General features: G+C 41.1%; 1 protein-coding gene across 2 annotated transcripts in view; it reads right to left on the reverse strand.

Annotated features, from left to right (window-relative positions):
* Positions 1-16,828, reverse strand: part of NUP214 (nucleoporin 214) — a 38,982-nt gene that overhangs the window by 12,733 nt on the left and 9,421 nt on the right. Inside the window, exons 13-28 of one of the 2 annotated variants that reach the window (XM_088065821.1) lie at positions 15,710-15,885; positions 15,093-15,184; positions 14,668-14,757; positions 14,180-14,329; positions 13,791-13,949; positions 11,534-11,637; positions 10,841-11,020; positions 10,286-10,371; positions 10,104-10,187; positions 9,553-9,789; positions 8,697-8,861; positions 8,114-8,222; positions 4,757-4,832; positions 3,984-4,092; positions 2,600-2,702; positions 1,001-1,074 (exon numbers count right to left, since the gene is read on the reverse strand). In XM_088065821.1, the coding sequence (XP_087921947.1) occupies positions 1,001-1,074; positions 2,600-2,702; positions 3,984-4,092; positions 4,757-4,832; positions 8,114-8,222; positions 8,697-8,861; positions 9,553-9,789; positions 10,104-10,187; positions 10,286-10,371; positions 10,841-11,020; positions 11,534-11,637; positions 13,791-13,949; positions 14,180-14,329; positions 14,668-14,757; positions 15,093-15,184; positions 15,710-15,885 (1,994 nt within the window). Of the gene's footprint in view, positions 1-1,000; positions 1,075-2,599; positions 2,703-3,983; positions 4,093-4,756; positions 4,833-8,113; positions 8,223-8,696; positions 8,862-9,543; positions 9,790-10,103; positions 10,188-10,285; positions 10,372-10,840; positions 11,021-11,533; positions 11,638-13,790; positions 13,950-14,179; positions 14,330-14,667; positions 14,758-15,092; positions 15,185-15,709; positions 15,886-16,828 lie in introns of both variants that reach the window. The other variant, XM_005527285.3, reaches the window with a different exon arrangement.

Genomic DNA, 16,828 nt, shown 5'->3' on the forward strand with positions numbered 1-16,828 from the left:
GGTGTTTGGAGTACAGGAAATCTGCATGGAGAACAACAATAAATGTCAGAAGATTCTTAGCAGTTCTGGCATTACCTTGTGTTTTCCCCTCTATGAAGCACATTTAAGTAACTGACACTCAATAATGTAGCTTTTTTTTCCTCCTGAGGTCCTGAAATTACATTCTGCAGTTCTTCCATTACCAATTACAGAGACAAAGGTGCTTCTACCAGTTCACAGAACAGAGTGCAGTACCTGCCCTCACACAATGCTGTGGTTTACAAGTCTCCTGTACCTCCCACTCCTCCTTTACTTGTGTTATTTACCTAAGCTTTTATGCTAACCTTCAAATTTTAAGCCAAATTCATTCTCTCTGCTTAACATCAAGAGTATCAGTAGCATTACTGTAGCTGTGATGGTTTAAGGATAAAAACAAGCCAAGATTTGTAAGAAGATTTGATATCTTTTATCAAAGGAACCAATAACATTGGGAGCAAATTTTTTGACTGTATGATCTCATCTGCAAGACTGAAATTAAAGGCAGAAAGCTTCAAAAATATTACAAAGCAGATTTTATCAGGTTCCCTTTTATGAGATTGGGCAAGTAGAGTCTACCTATGACATGGAAAGACAGCCTATGTATTGTCACTTCAATTCTAGAAGCAACACAAAGCCATTCCAAGCATTTCCCTCTGATTACTAAATAATCACTGGATAACAGTTCTATGTCAGTCTACCTCAGCAACTTTAAATCTAGAGATTAATGACAACAGAGGAAATGACTACAGATGTTACCCTTTTCATAAACTAGTCCCTCCTAAATATTCTTGGCAACAAACATTTCGCTTAATTGGTAGGTGGGTGGCCCAGATTTCTGTGTATTACAGGGGAGAGCCCAGTGTATGTATGAAATGTTATTGCAATTTTAGTAATAGAACTGCAACATACAACAAGAACCACACAAATTAGGAAAACACTCTGCTAAGAAGGAAGAGATGCTGTTTGCACACTCTCTACTAACCTTGTGAGGGAGTGAGGCTGGGCAGCATCTGTGATGAAGCAGCTGATGTGACACCACTAAAATTAAATACAGACCTAGGAGGAAAGAGGAGAAAGGGAAAGAATGACTTAGCTCAAAGTGCTGAAATTTCCAACCATACGATGAGCACAACTCTGAGACTCAAATTTCCAGTACAGACTTGCACAAAGCCAGGCACACAGGAACAGTTTCTCCAAGAATTAAGCAGGAAGAGAGAAGCACACACACTGTGCTCCATTTGTTCCCTCTCTGAAAGGCTTCTATAGGGTTAAAGAGAGTCAGGGTTCAAAGTTCTTTTGACCACCCCTCATCCTCCCATCCTTCCTTTCTGCTGTGTATTTCTTCCCCATGCACCAAAACCTGATGAGTTTGGGGAGACTGGTGAGATGAGAAACCACAGGGGTAACTAGAGTTTAAAAGAGCTAAAAGGGAAGAGTCAGTGTATGTGCAGAGGGAATAACTGGATACAGCCATCCATCAAAAAGGAGATCAATCATAGCAAGACAGAAATGAAAAGTTATCATGACTATTTTACACTGAAAATATTTTGTCTTGCAAAAATACTGTGATCTTTCATAATGAGTCTTGCAGAGATCTTCATTCCCTGAGGCTTTTTAGGCTGTCTCTGATTCTCAAAGACCAGCTGCTCATATAGAAGTCAGGCCATGGGACTAAGACATCACTGACAACAGCACTGCATTTAGCATATGGTTTACACACTGAGGCACTGCACATGGGACAAAGGCAGGGCTGTCTGCTTTTCAAATCCGAATTTCCATCATTTAAAAGGACCCTTTTAGCTCTCTGAAGAGCCCAACAAGGCATTTGGGTAGCATCCACTTAAAAAACATGCAGAGAAATGGGTAAGACTGAAAAAACCCAGCCATTTGAGTATGTGTGTATTCTGAATTACTTAATGTTGCCCACTTCATAGAGAAATTCACTTGAGTGTTATACCAGTAAACATGCAGAATTTTAAACAATCCTAGGGAATTATCCCTCTCCCCTAAGAAGAAGATATAATCAAATAAAGATTTTTGCCATCCCTGGAACAACATTCCATAAGAGAGGTTTCACAGTAACTGTGTGTTCATAACATGTGCCTTGCTTTGTGTTATTGTTATGTAACAGAAATTACCAGATGCCTTGGGGCCCCTCTTGTCACCTTTGTGAACCGATTACTTTTCAAGCCAAAACACAACATTTGTTCTGCTGTATTAAAATAAATAATTCAGCAAGTGTGACCATCAGTACACACTTCAAGTCCTAATCAGGAACTTCTTCAACAGTCCACTGTAGATAAACTCCAAAAGCAAACCAGTCATCCTCTACTCTTGATTAGTTACACACTGAAAAACCTCAAAGCAGCAGGATATCGTGTCAGTCCCACAGAACTTCAGACCTCACTCAGACTTCCACAAAGAAGGTCTTCAAAGGACTCTGCTACAACTCCTGCCCTCCCAGTCTAACATTTGCAGGTGCCATTTTACAGTAGTGCACAGCTTGTAGGCAACACCTGCTGTAACAGTTAGTACTCGTATTTAATGTCAACTACAAAGAAATCTTAATGTTCATACAGACCCCGCAGAAGAAAACGAGAACGTTTTGTTAAGCTGTGAAGTTGTTGCTTGTACTGATGTCACAGTAGAAGAAACAGCTGTAACTGTTTTTACTGTCCCTTGTCCTGTAAGTTACAAGAACAACAAATAAATATACTTTTAAAATATATTTACAAATAAAAAATAAACAAAGTACCCTGACATCCATCTATTGGAAAAGGAGATATTAGCTTGCACGCACAATTGGTAATTCAATAAATTTCAAATAAAAAGGAAGTGCTATCAAATTCAGGAGCTGACATTTTCAATAAACCAAACGTAAGAAGCATTTGCCAAGCTAAATATGATTCCTAGCTATTTTTACTGCTTCTTACCCCTGGCTAAGAGGCAACCTACATGCACAGATTAAAGGCAAAAGACCAACAGAGATGGATCTCAGACATTTATGTGAGAGGCTTACAAAACCATGTCCAATGCAAGAATTATTATCTAATACACATTAAAAATCAATTGCTTCCTTCTCTTAATGTTTCCTCTTTCCCTGTTAAGTTGAAAACTGAGCATCCCTTTCTTTAGAAGCTTCTCAACTCTATGAGACTGATCTGTGTGTCTGAACTGGCTCTGGACTTGGTCCTACAGCTCAAAGCTTAATAGATCCTGCACAGGAATTAGTTCACTTCAAGCTTGTTCAGGTACTCCTAAAATGCTGTGTGTCTAAAAATCAAATCAGAACATTTAAAATGTTTTAAATCAGTAGGATTGTCGCCCTGGAAATTGAAGCCTTCTGATAATGTTTTCATAGTTTTAGTTACTTTCCCATGAAAGTTCTATAAATGCAAGTTGTTTATCACAGTCCTTCAAAGAAACATCTTTTGATGGACGTTTCTCATGACCAATGTGCTTGGGAAGGTGGTAACTTAATTATCCAATCCCTGGCCATAGTCAAGAATCTACAAATACTGGAGTCAGAGAATAAAGGCACTGTTTTCTCTGCTCTGACACTAAGAGGTGGTGTTCACGTGAATAATTTCATGACCTCTAGCAACATAGGATATTAATGTTTTAAAAATAAAAGAGCTGCTTTCAATATGCTGTCAAACCACAGTAACCTTGTGGAAGATATGCTTTCAGCATTTCCTGATAAGAGTTACGAGTCCTGAGTGCACTCTGAACAAGGAATCGTGTCACTGAATTCTAGATGCAGGAACAGACAAAACACAGGGAGCACAGAAAACCACTCTCCTGCACTTCTGAACCTTCATTCTACAAATTCTCCCCCTCAAGACTGGCACAGCAACCTCTCAGTGGGGGCAAATCTTTTCTCCTCAGTGTCCTCATTCTCTGGACTGTGTATCCTGACATGTTGCGAGAGACATCCAGGCCTTATTTCCATAAAGACAACTTACCTGAGATCTTGTTGCCAGATGATGTTGGAGCAGCTGTGGATGCCATAGGAGAGGGTAAACACACAGAGGAAGGTGGAGTCTGGCCCTTCATTGAGCTTGTCAGAGGTGTCTAAAAACACAGCACCACTTCAGGTCAGTGCAGTCTGTCCATTAACAAAGGTCCTTCTGACATTGGTTTGGTATTATCAATGTCATGCAGTGACTTAAGAATAAAATAGAGGTGGGTGGTTGAAGCACTTAACAGAGCTCTGCAATCTTGGGCCCATTATGTCTTGACACTTAAATACAGGGTCAGACCTCAACCTTTTCAACAAGCCAGCAAGCCTCCGTGGGCAGCAGCTCAATAATTCCAGAGCACAGAGACTGCTGCATGGGTATTTTGATGCATAGATATAAAATCCAACAGCTTCTCAACCATTAAGAAATATTTTCAGCAGAATAACAGGCCAAGTAACAAACTCTCTCCCTTGACTGCCTGTAACTTTTGTGGTTTTTTGGTGTGAAATTTAGTTGTATCTACCTAATACAGCTTCCTTTGCTGTTAGCTGCGACCCTCACTGCAGCAAGACTGGGGCCATTAGAAAGCTGCACATCTTCAGAAGAGAGAAAAGGCAAGACATAACATAGATATGCCTGGCATCACACTGTCAAGGTCACAGATACAGAAATGGTTTGTCAAGAAAGCAAGGCAAGCTATGAAAATTAAACCCCCAAACTCTGCTGAGCACACCCAGGTAAACATTCCACAGGGAAAGGGCTCTATATCAAAATACCTGTTTAGCTTGATTTGTAGCAACAGTTGCCAAAACTTGATGGACTGCCTGGGCTGCAGAGTGAGGTACAGATGATCTTCAAAAGAAAAATTAAACAATTATATGAATAACTAGTCTGAAAGAGTTTTTCCTCTCATCTCAAAAAGCACAGCTCTCAGAAGACTTGCACAACAGCCGCTATTAAAGATTCCACACACAACTCCAAACGAACAAATCTGATTAGAGAATAAACCTCTTAAATGAATCAGCCACATTTAACAAAGGAAGTCCGTAAATGTGTTTAAACCTCTAGACTTAAATGATGAAGTCTTCTCCAGACACTCTTGTCTCTGAAGAGAGTCAGGGCTTTCTATTTTACAGGGAGTTGATGAAAAATCAGCAGGTAAGGGGATTACAATTTTATGCCTAGTGGATAACAAATTTAAGCAGCTTCCTTCACAATGTAGAGTCCAGACACGTACATGAAATGCTTAGAAATACTGAGTAAGGAGACAAAATTGGGAGGGGGTGGAGGGAGCATTTCCTGTCTTTGAAGTGTACTATAAACATTGACAAAGTCATGGCAAGAACTATGATAAAATTAACCTGTGTTCTACATGGTAGGTTTAGTATCCACTAAATAAAAACCCCCAGACAATTGCTGCAGAATGGCAGAATCTCATGTGGTGCAGCATCTGACCTTGGCACTGTGGGGCACCAAATCACTGTAATTTGGGAACAGCCAACCAGTTTTAGCATCTCCTCAAGTCTGTGCCCCACCAGGTTCAGAAACTTCACTGGCCAATACTGAAGACTTCAGAAGCTTAAATTCAACCATGACTGCACTCTCTTGCTGGCAAAGCCCAGCTTTCTTACCCAGGCAGATTCTCTCCATCTCAACTTGGACCAGAAGTTCCCTAAGGCAATAACCAACCTCTGGCAGAGGCCACAAATCCCAGACAGTGAGCAAATCTGGGCATCCAAAGCTGTCTGTCTGCTAAAGCATGAGGATGCCCAAACTGCATTTACTGTTTGGCCAGCTGCAGGCCAATATACAGGAATTTTCTACCATATTCCAAAGGAAGAGGACACATACATTAAACATTTTGTATGGCCATTTGGTCTTGGATATGGTTTTGTGCCTTAAACAGCTTTGCTTTACTAGTAAGTCCTTCCTTTCTTCCCTTCTCTCTCTCTACATTGCATGGCCTGGATTTGCCCTCTGCCCAAAGCAGAAGTACAGCAAACAACGAAAACTTCAAGACTAACACTGGAAAATGTTGGTGTTGGGATGGTGCAGCTATAGATTTTAAGCATGTACTGAACAAAGAAGAAAACAACAGAAAGCCAGTGAAATTCATGAGAAGGTGGGATTTGATCTCAAGATCACTTGACAATGCTGTGAAAATGCTGGGATTAACTTCAGTTGTGGAGAAAGTATTTTTTTTTTGCACTGAAAACTGTGTATTAGTAACTGGAGTGGGACCACCAACTGGAGTGGGACACCCAGTCACAGGCCACTGAACAACTGAAAAATCATTCCTGCTTAACAACCAAAGAGTGAGTTGTGGCAGCAAAAGGGAGCCAGGATGTCAGAAGTGGCAAAAACTGATGAATTAACTTTGCTGGGTGAATGCTCTTCATTTTAGTGCTGAATCTGACTGGCAAGCACAGTTCATTTGGGTAGAATTTTTATAAAGTACATTTTTCTGAGGTCAGCTATAAAGTAAGACTGTAGAAAGCCTCCAGGATATCAAGCTAGCTGGTGCCCTATAAATTAGAGAGATTAATCAATACTGTCAGTCTAAAACTACTTGAAAGTAAGACAGGTCTTTAACTACAGTTCAAGTGAAAACCTATCTCACTACCTATTGCTCACTCACAACCTTCTCTATGCATAGCCAGTACTTTCTACCTTTTTCATCATTATTCATCATTTCTGATGAAACAGAGGGCAAAAAACTTCCTGGTTACAATACTACTTTTAGCCAAAAAATTCCCATGTGGAGCTGTCTGCAAATTTGATTTTCACAAGATGTAGCAATTCCCCTTCCCATTCCAGTTTATCATTTTTAGGAAGAAATAAAATAGAAAAAAGTGCCTGAGCTGTTTCTCAATTAAAATGTAAAAGAAACCATGAAGTAAATATCAAGGCCAGCAGCTGAGTACCACCACTGTGAGACTTTTCCCTTTTTGAAAAGTTGAATCAAAGGAATCTCACCTTTTTTCTTTGACAGTGAAGAGTACACACAAAAGTGTGAAAGCCAGTGGTGATGCAACAACAGCAATTGCTCCAGAAGCTGCATGTACAGCTCACAGTTATACGGATAAAGCATTTGCAACTCCATATGAACATATAATCAGAGACATGTGGTGAATTCATCCCTCTTCATGCAGTAAGCCAAACTTTGCACAGACTTTTCAGTAATGCCCTTGCCTCCCCAGCCCATATCTGGCCATGCACTATTCTCATCTTAAGTGACAGCAGGAACTTCAAGCAAAGACAGTTTCAAGGTCATTACAATGACAGGGAAAAAGTCTGGTCCTAGGCTGGTGACAGAGCCTGGTGATAAGACAGAAATCTCTGGAATGAGCTGAGCTGGCTGTTGTCTGTAGGAAGCAGGGTAGGGAAGCCAAGTGTTACAGCTAACCCACAAGAAATGGTAACAAATTCAAGGTTAAATACCAGAAGTCAACATTCATAGTTTAGCCATGAAGAAGTGCCTTGCAGCTTGGTGGTGTTCCAAAGTGACTGACCCCTACTGACAACCAACCCTTCAGTCAAAATTCTGATGTCAAAACATTTGAGACAAGTTTCCAGAAAAGCCAGAGCACAGTTCTCCCTCCCTTCAGGGGGTGAATCTGGGAACAGACAGAAGAGGCATAACTCCAGAGAAGGCTCTCTCTGCAAAGGATGACAAAGTAGAAGGAAAACATCTGGACAACCTGAAGTCACAGACCACACTCAGTGACTGAGGGCTGTGAAAGAGGTAGAACAGAGGCAGTGATTGGAGAGATACAAGAGCTAAATTTCATATTAGCAGTAAAACCACTGAACCCCAAAAGAAGAGGATGCACATAAATGCATTTCACAGACAAACAGAGAAGGTTAATACTTGTCTCACCATTTGTTCAGGACAAGCCATTAGCAAATCCTTGAATGATCTGGAAAGATCGATCCATCAATCTTTCTTTTATTCTCTCTTTTCTTTCCTTCCTTCTTTCAATATACAAACCCTATATTCTTGTCTAAATGCACCCACTTTAGTTCTTACACAGCCAGACTCAGCAAAACACTGCTACTGCTCCCCACTGGCAGACGTGCTCCAGTGCAAATGCAACCAAAAGCCACCAGAAAGAAGGGCAGCACTCACTCACCCTATTACTGCAGAGACTGCTGAAGTCAGTGCCCCAGAATTGAGTTCTCGAACATTCACCACCTGAGGAACGTTCTTCAGAGTTGATTCAGTCAAGGAGGTGCTCACAGCTTTAAGGAACAGAAAAAAAAACAGAAGGAAAAAAAAAAGTAAAGACAATCTTATTAAGAATTTCATTTCATTCAATATGGCCTGAATAATTCCAAAAAGATCCATCCAAAATTCTAAAACATATGTCTTGAAACATTTGGAAACTCAGACTTCATTAAGGACAAAAGTAGTCACAGCAATCTATATAGTTGGTACATTTTTTGTTGCTTGCTGACCAAATCTAATTATTATGAACTCTCTTTAACAGTGTTGTAGCATTTTCTGTTAATAGAAATGGGAGTTTCTCAGATATTTTGTACTAGCAGCTTGCAGGAAAAAGGAAGACAAAGGAGCATTGGATAGCTCAGAGGTGCAACAATTACAGATGTGCACCACATTTTGTTTTATGATCTCCTCCTTTGAGAGCACTAAATCCCTGTGAATGTCCCATTCAGCTGCTCAGAGGTCACTTGGGCAATTAGCCATCCTTTTACCTGGGGACTGGTTAGCAGCCATCTGCCTCTGCAGAGCTGCAGCAGCAGCTGCTTGTGGTGCTGGAACAGTGACAGTGGGAGCAGGGGCCCCGTGTTTCACAGTCTTTGTTGCAAGCATTGTACTGTCTGCCCCTTGTGGGATGATTCTGTTTGAAGTTGTAGGCACTAAAAAAAAACCGAATTAACAAAAGTATTAGTTAAATGTTTCTCTATAAATCAGGGAGTCTTTGAAAGCCTTTGCTGAACTGCAGTTCTTCCTCTAAGTACACAGCTTCCTTCTGACAGGAGTGGTATGCAGGCCATTCAAACAATCAACACAGTCTGACCCTGGCAGTTCTGGTATATCCCAAGGAATTTAGTAAGTCTCAATAGATGTCATTTCAATGCATTAGAGGACTTTCAGTTTGCTGTAACAGACACTTCTGCTGACACCTTATTTTTCTCTCTGGCTGCAGATTAAAGAAAACTCTCTTGCACAAGGAAAACTCAGTGTATGCAAATGCAGTTCTTACAGAGACTTGCTGGGCTCAGAACTCCTAACCTTGGCCACATCAACCAAATGCAGAAGTACTCCAGTTTCTTAGTCTTTGGGCAATATTTTAGGTCACTGCAATCTGAAAGAACCAGGCTATCAGAAAAACAGTCAGTGAGTCAAGGTGTTTTAGTTCTTTTAGCTTGAGTTCATGAGCTACAAAGCCACTTTGGTAGTGCTCCTGGGAACCTGGCAATGTAAATCTCTATCCTGCAGTCTCATTTCTCCAGGGCAGGAAGCACTGCAATGGATAGCACAGTAGTGAAAGCTACCCACAAGACCACATTGAGAAGATACACTGCAAACACAACTCACACAAAGTACCCAGGGAGAGGTGCTGTTTCCCAAAGGAAGGAGATTGAGCCATCAAACCAGGCTGGATTGAGGGAGTTCGGACCACAGGAGCATGACGAGGGGCTTGGACTGGGGCAGCCTCTTCTTCCTGGTCCACTGCTTGGGAATCATCATTCTCCAGCGACTGGGAAACTGAGGATGTTGAGCTGACTTCATCCAAATCTTCATAATATCTCGTGGACAAGAAGGCAGATCGGGACAAACTTGCTGCAACATCAAAAACCAAATTCAGTATTGAGGGAACCATCCAGTGTAACAGCCATGACAAATGCAGCCTATTTTAGGATACTCTCCTATTGGCTTGTTTTAATCCTGAATTGATAGGATATGACTTCTTAACTGCCTGAAAAGGCAGCCTTCAACCAGACAGTAACTGAAGGCAAGTCCTCCTGACAGCAGATGGGAGAACAGGAAAGGAGAAGTAGGGGTTAAGAAGACTAAAGCTAATATCAGGTTTCAGTCCCACATCAGGTAAGTTATCCTCCTGGAAAGCATTTCAGACTTCTATGGTAAAGGTTTACCTGGAGCTGTAGACCTAATCGGTGGAGTTTTCCTCTTAGCTAGAAAATTCCTCAACTGTGCCTGCTTCACTGGGGATAACTTAGCTGGAAAATGGAAGACAGTTATTAGTCTACAGTCAAACTGCAAGTAAAAAAAAAAAAAAGGAAATTCACATTCATGTCAGGAAGAAAGAATAAATTACCAGGTGCTTTGGGCAGAGGTTTGGCATGTGATTTCAAAGTAGTTTTCATCAAATCATTGCGCAGGCTTTCAAGGTCACTGTCAAAACTGGGACAAGGCAGAGCAGTGAAAAACATCAGCAGCAGAAAGAAACCAACCAAAGCAGGAACAAAATTGGGCCAAAGTAGCCACTAGAACCACTGGCCCAGCTGGAAGAACAAACAATTGGCTTCTCTAGATACTGTGTGATGCATTTTTAACTATTTTGGAAACTTCAAGAGCCCTTCACACTACTTCCCCTGAAGTCAGACAGATAACCAGCAGTATCTCAGCCTGGAGGCTCTATTATCCCTTTTATTATAAAACTCCTTAAACTTTTAGGGGAAATTTCTTCTAAGCATCAAACAGTGTTCAAGAACACAACCAATGAGCTTTTCTATTACCTAGGCGTGGATTAGTATAATTTTTAGGATGTCCTGTCCTCCCATACCATGCCCACAAAACATCATTCTCTGGAGGATGCACCCTTGCACATTGCTGGGGGCAAGACAGAAGGAGGAATTCACGTTCCACATACCTCTGAGCACTGTTTAGAGATGTATCACTGGGAACACTCCACTGAGATGTCTGGTTGTAGAGGCGGAGCTGCTGCAGGCTGTTCACCAGGTGGTTCAGTCTCTTCCTCTGCTGGTTGATGATTTCCCGGTTATTTGCCAGGGTGTTGAACAAAGTCTCTCGCTCAGGGACTATCAGACGCCTGCAGAGACCACATCAAGGGACAGGGACATTCTGTGCATCTGGGTCACAGGCAGGCAAGCAAACACCAATGGTTTAGTAGTTCTGGCTACTGAAACTCTAGGAGGTCAAACACCAAAGAAGTTCAGTCCATCTCAAATACAGATTTCTCCTTTGAATATGTCTCCATTTTATTCATTTAGCTCATCTGCTTGAAGATGTTTTATCTATTAGAAAGGTTTCATTAACTGCCATCAATGAATTTCTGCAAAGCTTACAGTTTTTTTTCTATAAGCATTATTTGCACTCACAGAGTTCACAGAGATACTACAAGCATGTAACCTGCATGAGGCCAAAGAGTCTGAACCCATGGATTGCATTAGGTGTCTGAGAGAAGATTTACTCCCAGATCTCTCGAAAAAGATTGTATTATTGTATTGTTAAACAGAAAAAGGTCCTTGTTGATTAAAGACTAATTCCCAGATCACTGATGCGTTCTTTGCACTAGTTCTGTACTCCAATTTCAACTACTTACTTCTGTTTTCTCTTCTGTTCCAGGTGCCGATCCCACTCCAAATCCAGAACATCGTTCACATCCTGAACAGCAAACTTCACGTACTGATGCAAGCGCCGGATTTCCTGCCAGGCAAAATAAAGTGAGTTATAAATTCACTTCAGAAATCTCAGTATCAGTTGGAGAAGATGAAGACTCTTCAGGCTCATTCAGTCCAAGCTATAGAACACTTGCCCATATTTCTGCCTGGAAAGTTTTACCAGCACAACAGAACCCAACATGGTGAAAATTTACATATCAATGGGGTACACACAGGGTTTGGCCTGGACATTTTACCTCAGCTCTCAACTAAGAGTAATACTGTCCATAATATTTGCAAAACACTGCCAGGTCTTTACAAAAAGGATTTTACAAACACCAGGCATTATACAAAACAATCCTTATTTCAAATGACACTTCCAGAACATGAGTCATTTGTTCCCATCTTACAATGCTGAAACTTCTAACAATTATAAGCGATCAAAGCTTTGCAGGCTACTCACACAGCTCTAGAATATTAGCATTCACAGACTATGATTCATGAAAGCACTCACAAATCTCACATTAAGGCAAGGAATTTGACTTTTATAGGTAGGAAAATAAAAATAAAGAAAAAGCAAGGACAGAGAGTAAAGTGACTCATCCATGACCATACAGCTGCACAACTGCAGCAGCTACACCAAAGCTTCTAGTCCCAAGCTCTGCTCGCTAAACAAACCCAGAGCTCAGTCTCATTCCTGTGATCCCTCCTGCCTGGCATGGCATGGCCATGGCTTGAACTCCAACCATGTAAAATGGAAATGGGAACTGCAGTTGGTTTCAGCTCATCTCAACAGATCGTTCACCTAAATATGATGAAGCAGCCATGGAACACAGCTTGGGAAGAATTCCACTGCAAATGCTTTCAAGATACAGCACAGAATTCTACTGGGACATGGCCAACCTGAAAGCAAATCCAGTCCTGCTGTGGGCTTAGTGTTAAACATTGCCAAGCCCAGGTTTCCTGTCTCCAGCACCTACGTGGCAGCAACTCTCTGGATACCAAATTGATACAGCTGGACATAAAAGTCTCAGAGTTTTGAAAACTTCATTGGAAACTAAGACACTAAGCTGCCTAAGGAAGCTTTTCTCACCCAGGAGAATGGGGATGATGTAGACTGAGCAAAATTCCAGAGTTAGCACAGATCTTTCTCAAAGCAAACTTTCACAAAGTTGACCCAAGAGCTCCGTCCTTCCATTCCAATCCACTTCCACTTCTCTCCTACTGTGTTATTCTTTCCTCATGGTCCTTTCCCTACACAGTGAAACACATACTTCAACATTATCATCTCTCTGAAGTCACAAGCATAAGCTTTAAATGTCACAGACACATGCTGGACATCAAAGCAGGCATGCAATTAAGACTGCGAATCAATCAACAGAATCCAGGTGAAGATTAGAGATCAGACCTAAAAGAAATTACTTTGTGTCCGCTGATTTCTAATAACTGCATGGTCTTGATACCTACTGCCACAAAGATGACATTCAATTATGCTTTCAACCTGCCAGTTAAACCTCTTGAGGGGAACTTATCAGTGCATAAAAGACCAAGTATCATTTGTAGGGCACATTCACTCTATTTTGCTTAGGGTTAAATAGCCTTCATCACCAGAGCTGCAACAAAAAGTGCTTCACCCCTACTTTCTTTCTGGTCTTTGAAAGCCTCTTTATGTACTGCTGGTTATTCTCCTTTGTGCCCCAGCTTTTAGAATATCATTAAGCTTCATGCTTCACCATCCATGGAATTAACCACACAATTCTCTAAGTCATAATAAATCATCAAATTATTCCATAAGGCACTTGCTGAAGATAAAAATAATTCCAAGAACTCTTCTATAAAGTGTAGGAAAAAACCCAACATTCTTTTAACTGAAATCCCTGAGCAAACACTACAGGCTGAGAAGGAACAGGATGTCAAGAGTCATATTCTAAGATTAGAATAGACTTGGATCTCAGGTGAACTACATCCCTTCAGAAGAAGTTTTGAATCATCACTGCAAATGGCAACACAGAGGGGAGCTTCAGAAGAGGATTTCCAGCATCTCTTGCAAACTCATGGAAACCAAAGCTCACCACACATTTACTAGACTATTTACTGAAACAGAAAAACTTAGGGCAGTTTTTGGGTACTTGCACACACCAACCTAAGTTTTATTTTATTTAAAGCTCTCTATCAGAAGTTGGCTGACATGATTCATACCTGAAGCTGTGCTTCACTCTTGGGATCCAAAGGTTTCTTATAGAGCAAGTGTAAATACCCAGAGCTACGATTCTGTTCGTTCTGTTCTTTAGCTTCTTCTACCCCTGCAAATCCCTCCAGCAGGGTTGTCTTCAGAATACTGATATCTCCATGAAGTGACTGCAAAGTGAAATAGAACAGATGGGACAAGGTTCAAAGTAACATTTTCTATTGCCATCTCTAGCACAAGGGCTTCTACAAGCATCTGCCTGAAAGCACAAAGGAAAATGTCACCCCCTCACTAACACTGCAGTCAAATGTTCCATCTACAGTTCAGCTGTAGCAGGTTAAGGAGGAACATCAGGTGAGGAAGTCACTGCTGGTTCACAGGTTGAAGATACTCTGCTCACCTCTGTTGTCTCTTTAATTTCCAAGAGGAAGGTGTGAAGATCATCTGACTCAGTTCGCAACATTTTCATTTCCTCTGGAGTTCCAACTTGGAAACAGGCTTTTGAAGTCCGGGCCTTCAGCTCCTCCATCTCCTTTTGAAAATGTGCAATCTGCAAAAAGCCAAGCAGAAGAAAGGGCAGCCACTGAAAACACAGCAAGGTCTGGAACAAATGTCTCAGCTCCTGGATCATGCCTCAACCATACCATAAACACCGGTCACTTTGCAGCCAAAGCAGGAAATTCTTCTTGAGCATTAACACAAAAGAATATTCCATCTTCTCAACACAGTGACTGAAGAGGACACACAAATAAAAACTACAAACCAGGCTGATCATCTTAAGAAAAATTTCCATTCTGATTTCTGAACCATTTACAGACACCATCAGAACATAGCTGAGCTGAAATGTTTGTGTGGCATTATGAAGAAAACTGCTTAAAAAAATCTCACCTCCTCCCTGATTCCTGCTATGACAGGGTCTGACTCCTTCCACTGGTGGGTCTGTTTCTCTAAAGCTGTGCTGGGGAGTGCTGATTTGCTCTGGGGAAAAAAAACCAAACCAAACAGTAAACCAAAACAAATATTAAGGCTATATCCATTGCAATGGGGAGCTTAGAATTTCAAAAAAGACCTGGTGTTAGAAACTCCATTCAGACACCAGACATTATAACTCTGATTATAACATAGGTCAAAATACAGCTCTCTAAAGACATGCAGAGAACATTGTTTAGAACCACAGATTTGCTACTGTTTCAAAATCAGAAATTAGCTAATTCTTTGACCTAAGAACACTAGTTCAGTCCAAGGAATTCTAAGCAATTCATGGGCCATGAAAAAGATTTACCCTCCAAAGAACCCAGTCAAGTTCCTGTTACCTGAGTAGAGCTTGGCTTTGCTGCTGACGGTGTGATTTTGGGTGTCTTCTGTACCAAGGAAGCTGAAGGAGTATTTTGAGCAGGACGAGCGACTGGAATTTAATAATAACAACAGTAATTAATGAACTTACATAAAGCTTGAGGAAACATGTTGTGACCAGAAACAATCACTATCAAATCCAAAAGCAGAAGTTCTATGGGCCCCAATGCAAGAAACACACCTTCCTCAGGTGCCTTTTCACTTCCATCCAACTTCTCAGTGACTACTTTGAACTCTAGTCAATGCAGCTGGAAGGTAAGGCACTGATTTGTGTGGCAGCCCAGAAACATTCATAATCAGAGCACTGAAAATGCCAGAACTTCTGGGCAAACTTAAGCAGCTGAATGTAATTATTTCACATATGGCTCTCTGAGAAATAGAGCACAAATGGAAAAACCACCCAGTTTTAAGACAAAGTGATACACATCATGATGGTGTGCCAATCAGGGGGACCTCTGGAGCAGGAAAAGCAGCAGGAAAAACAAGAAAGAAGCCAAATGAAGGTCCCTGTGTCCTAAAACTTTTAGAATGATTTTTTTTAATGCATTATTCCTAACAATAGGGATCAGACTCCTACCCGTGGCAGACACAGGGGATGAAGTCTTCAATGGTGTGGTAGGAGGGGCTGCAACAGGCGTGGACTGGCTCAGAGAACCTCCAGGAGCAGTTTTGGAACTGGTTGAGAAGGAAAACATTGTGGAAGTGCATTGACCACTGCTGTTTGTGGGAGAAGAGGTGTCTACAGCACTGAACCTGCAACAGAACAAATAAATGAATAAATGAATGAGTGAATGAATGAAAAAATGAATGAGCATCCCCTGGGATCAGCAACAACTCAAGCTCCAGATACAAAATCATGAGTGTAGCTTCTGGAGATAGTGGGAAGGAGCCATTCAGGATAATTTCTGAATACATGGAACCACAGAGACTTCTGTCTTAGATTCTCCCATGAGCAAAAGCTAAATGCCAGCAAAAAGTACTACCCTGCTTCAAATGCACCTCATCATTTTGTTCCAACCATAGCAAATCTGAGCTGCCCTTCAGTGTTATCCTCAGAGTAAGGCTCAAACAGAAATTCTGCAAGAAAATATGAATTTCTCTTAACTTGCAAACTCAGCTCCTCAAGGCAGCCAATTTAAATATTCAGCCAATTCACTGGTGTATCATTTGTTTTATACACAAAATATAAAAAGCCCTAAGAGCTCCCATCAGATTCTGGTGTAGTAAAGATTTTTCTAATTTAAAAATAATCATTTGAACCACCAGAAATTTCTTACAATGCATTTACATTAAAGTTCTTCTCCTTAAAAAGCAAGTCCAATTAACATAGCTCTGTGGTTTAAACCACTTTTTCTAAAAATAAAGAGCAAGTCTCAGGAGCTGGAGGGAAGAGTGAGTATGACATCTGAGAACACTCACTCAAACCCATTTTGCATAGTTTCTAATCAATATTAGTTTTTTTTAAGTCGGTGTGAACAAGCTTTGAAGATTCCAGGTCCTGTGCTTAGTGAGCAAGTGCCCATTTAAGAACAGAACCAAGAGGTCTGGCACCTTCTCTGCTGAACACAGAGTGGCAAAGCAATCCATCAGCTGTGGCTCCAGCTTCCTCTCAGGCTGGGGATAAGGAACCTTCAACAAACCGTCAGAGAAAATTGTGCTATCCCCACTAAAGCAGTCCTTAGCCATGATTTCCATG

The sequence above is a fragment of the Pseudopodoces humilis genome, chromosome 22 (assembly GCF_049639895.1).
Source record: "Pseudopodoces humilis isolate 2021_Gansu_Grassland_sample_001 chromosome 22, ASM4963989v1, whole genome shotgun sequence".
Classification (NCBI taxonomy): domain Eukaryota; kingdom Metazoa; phylum Chordata; class Aves; order Passeriformes; family Paridae; genus Pseudopodoces; species Pseudopodoces humilis.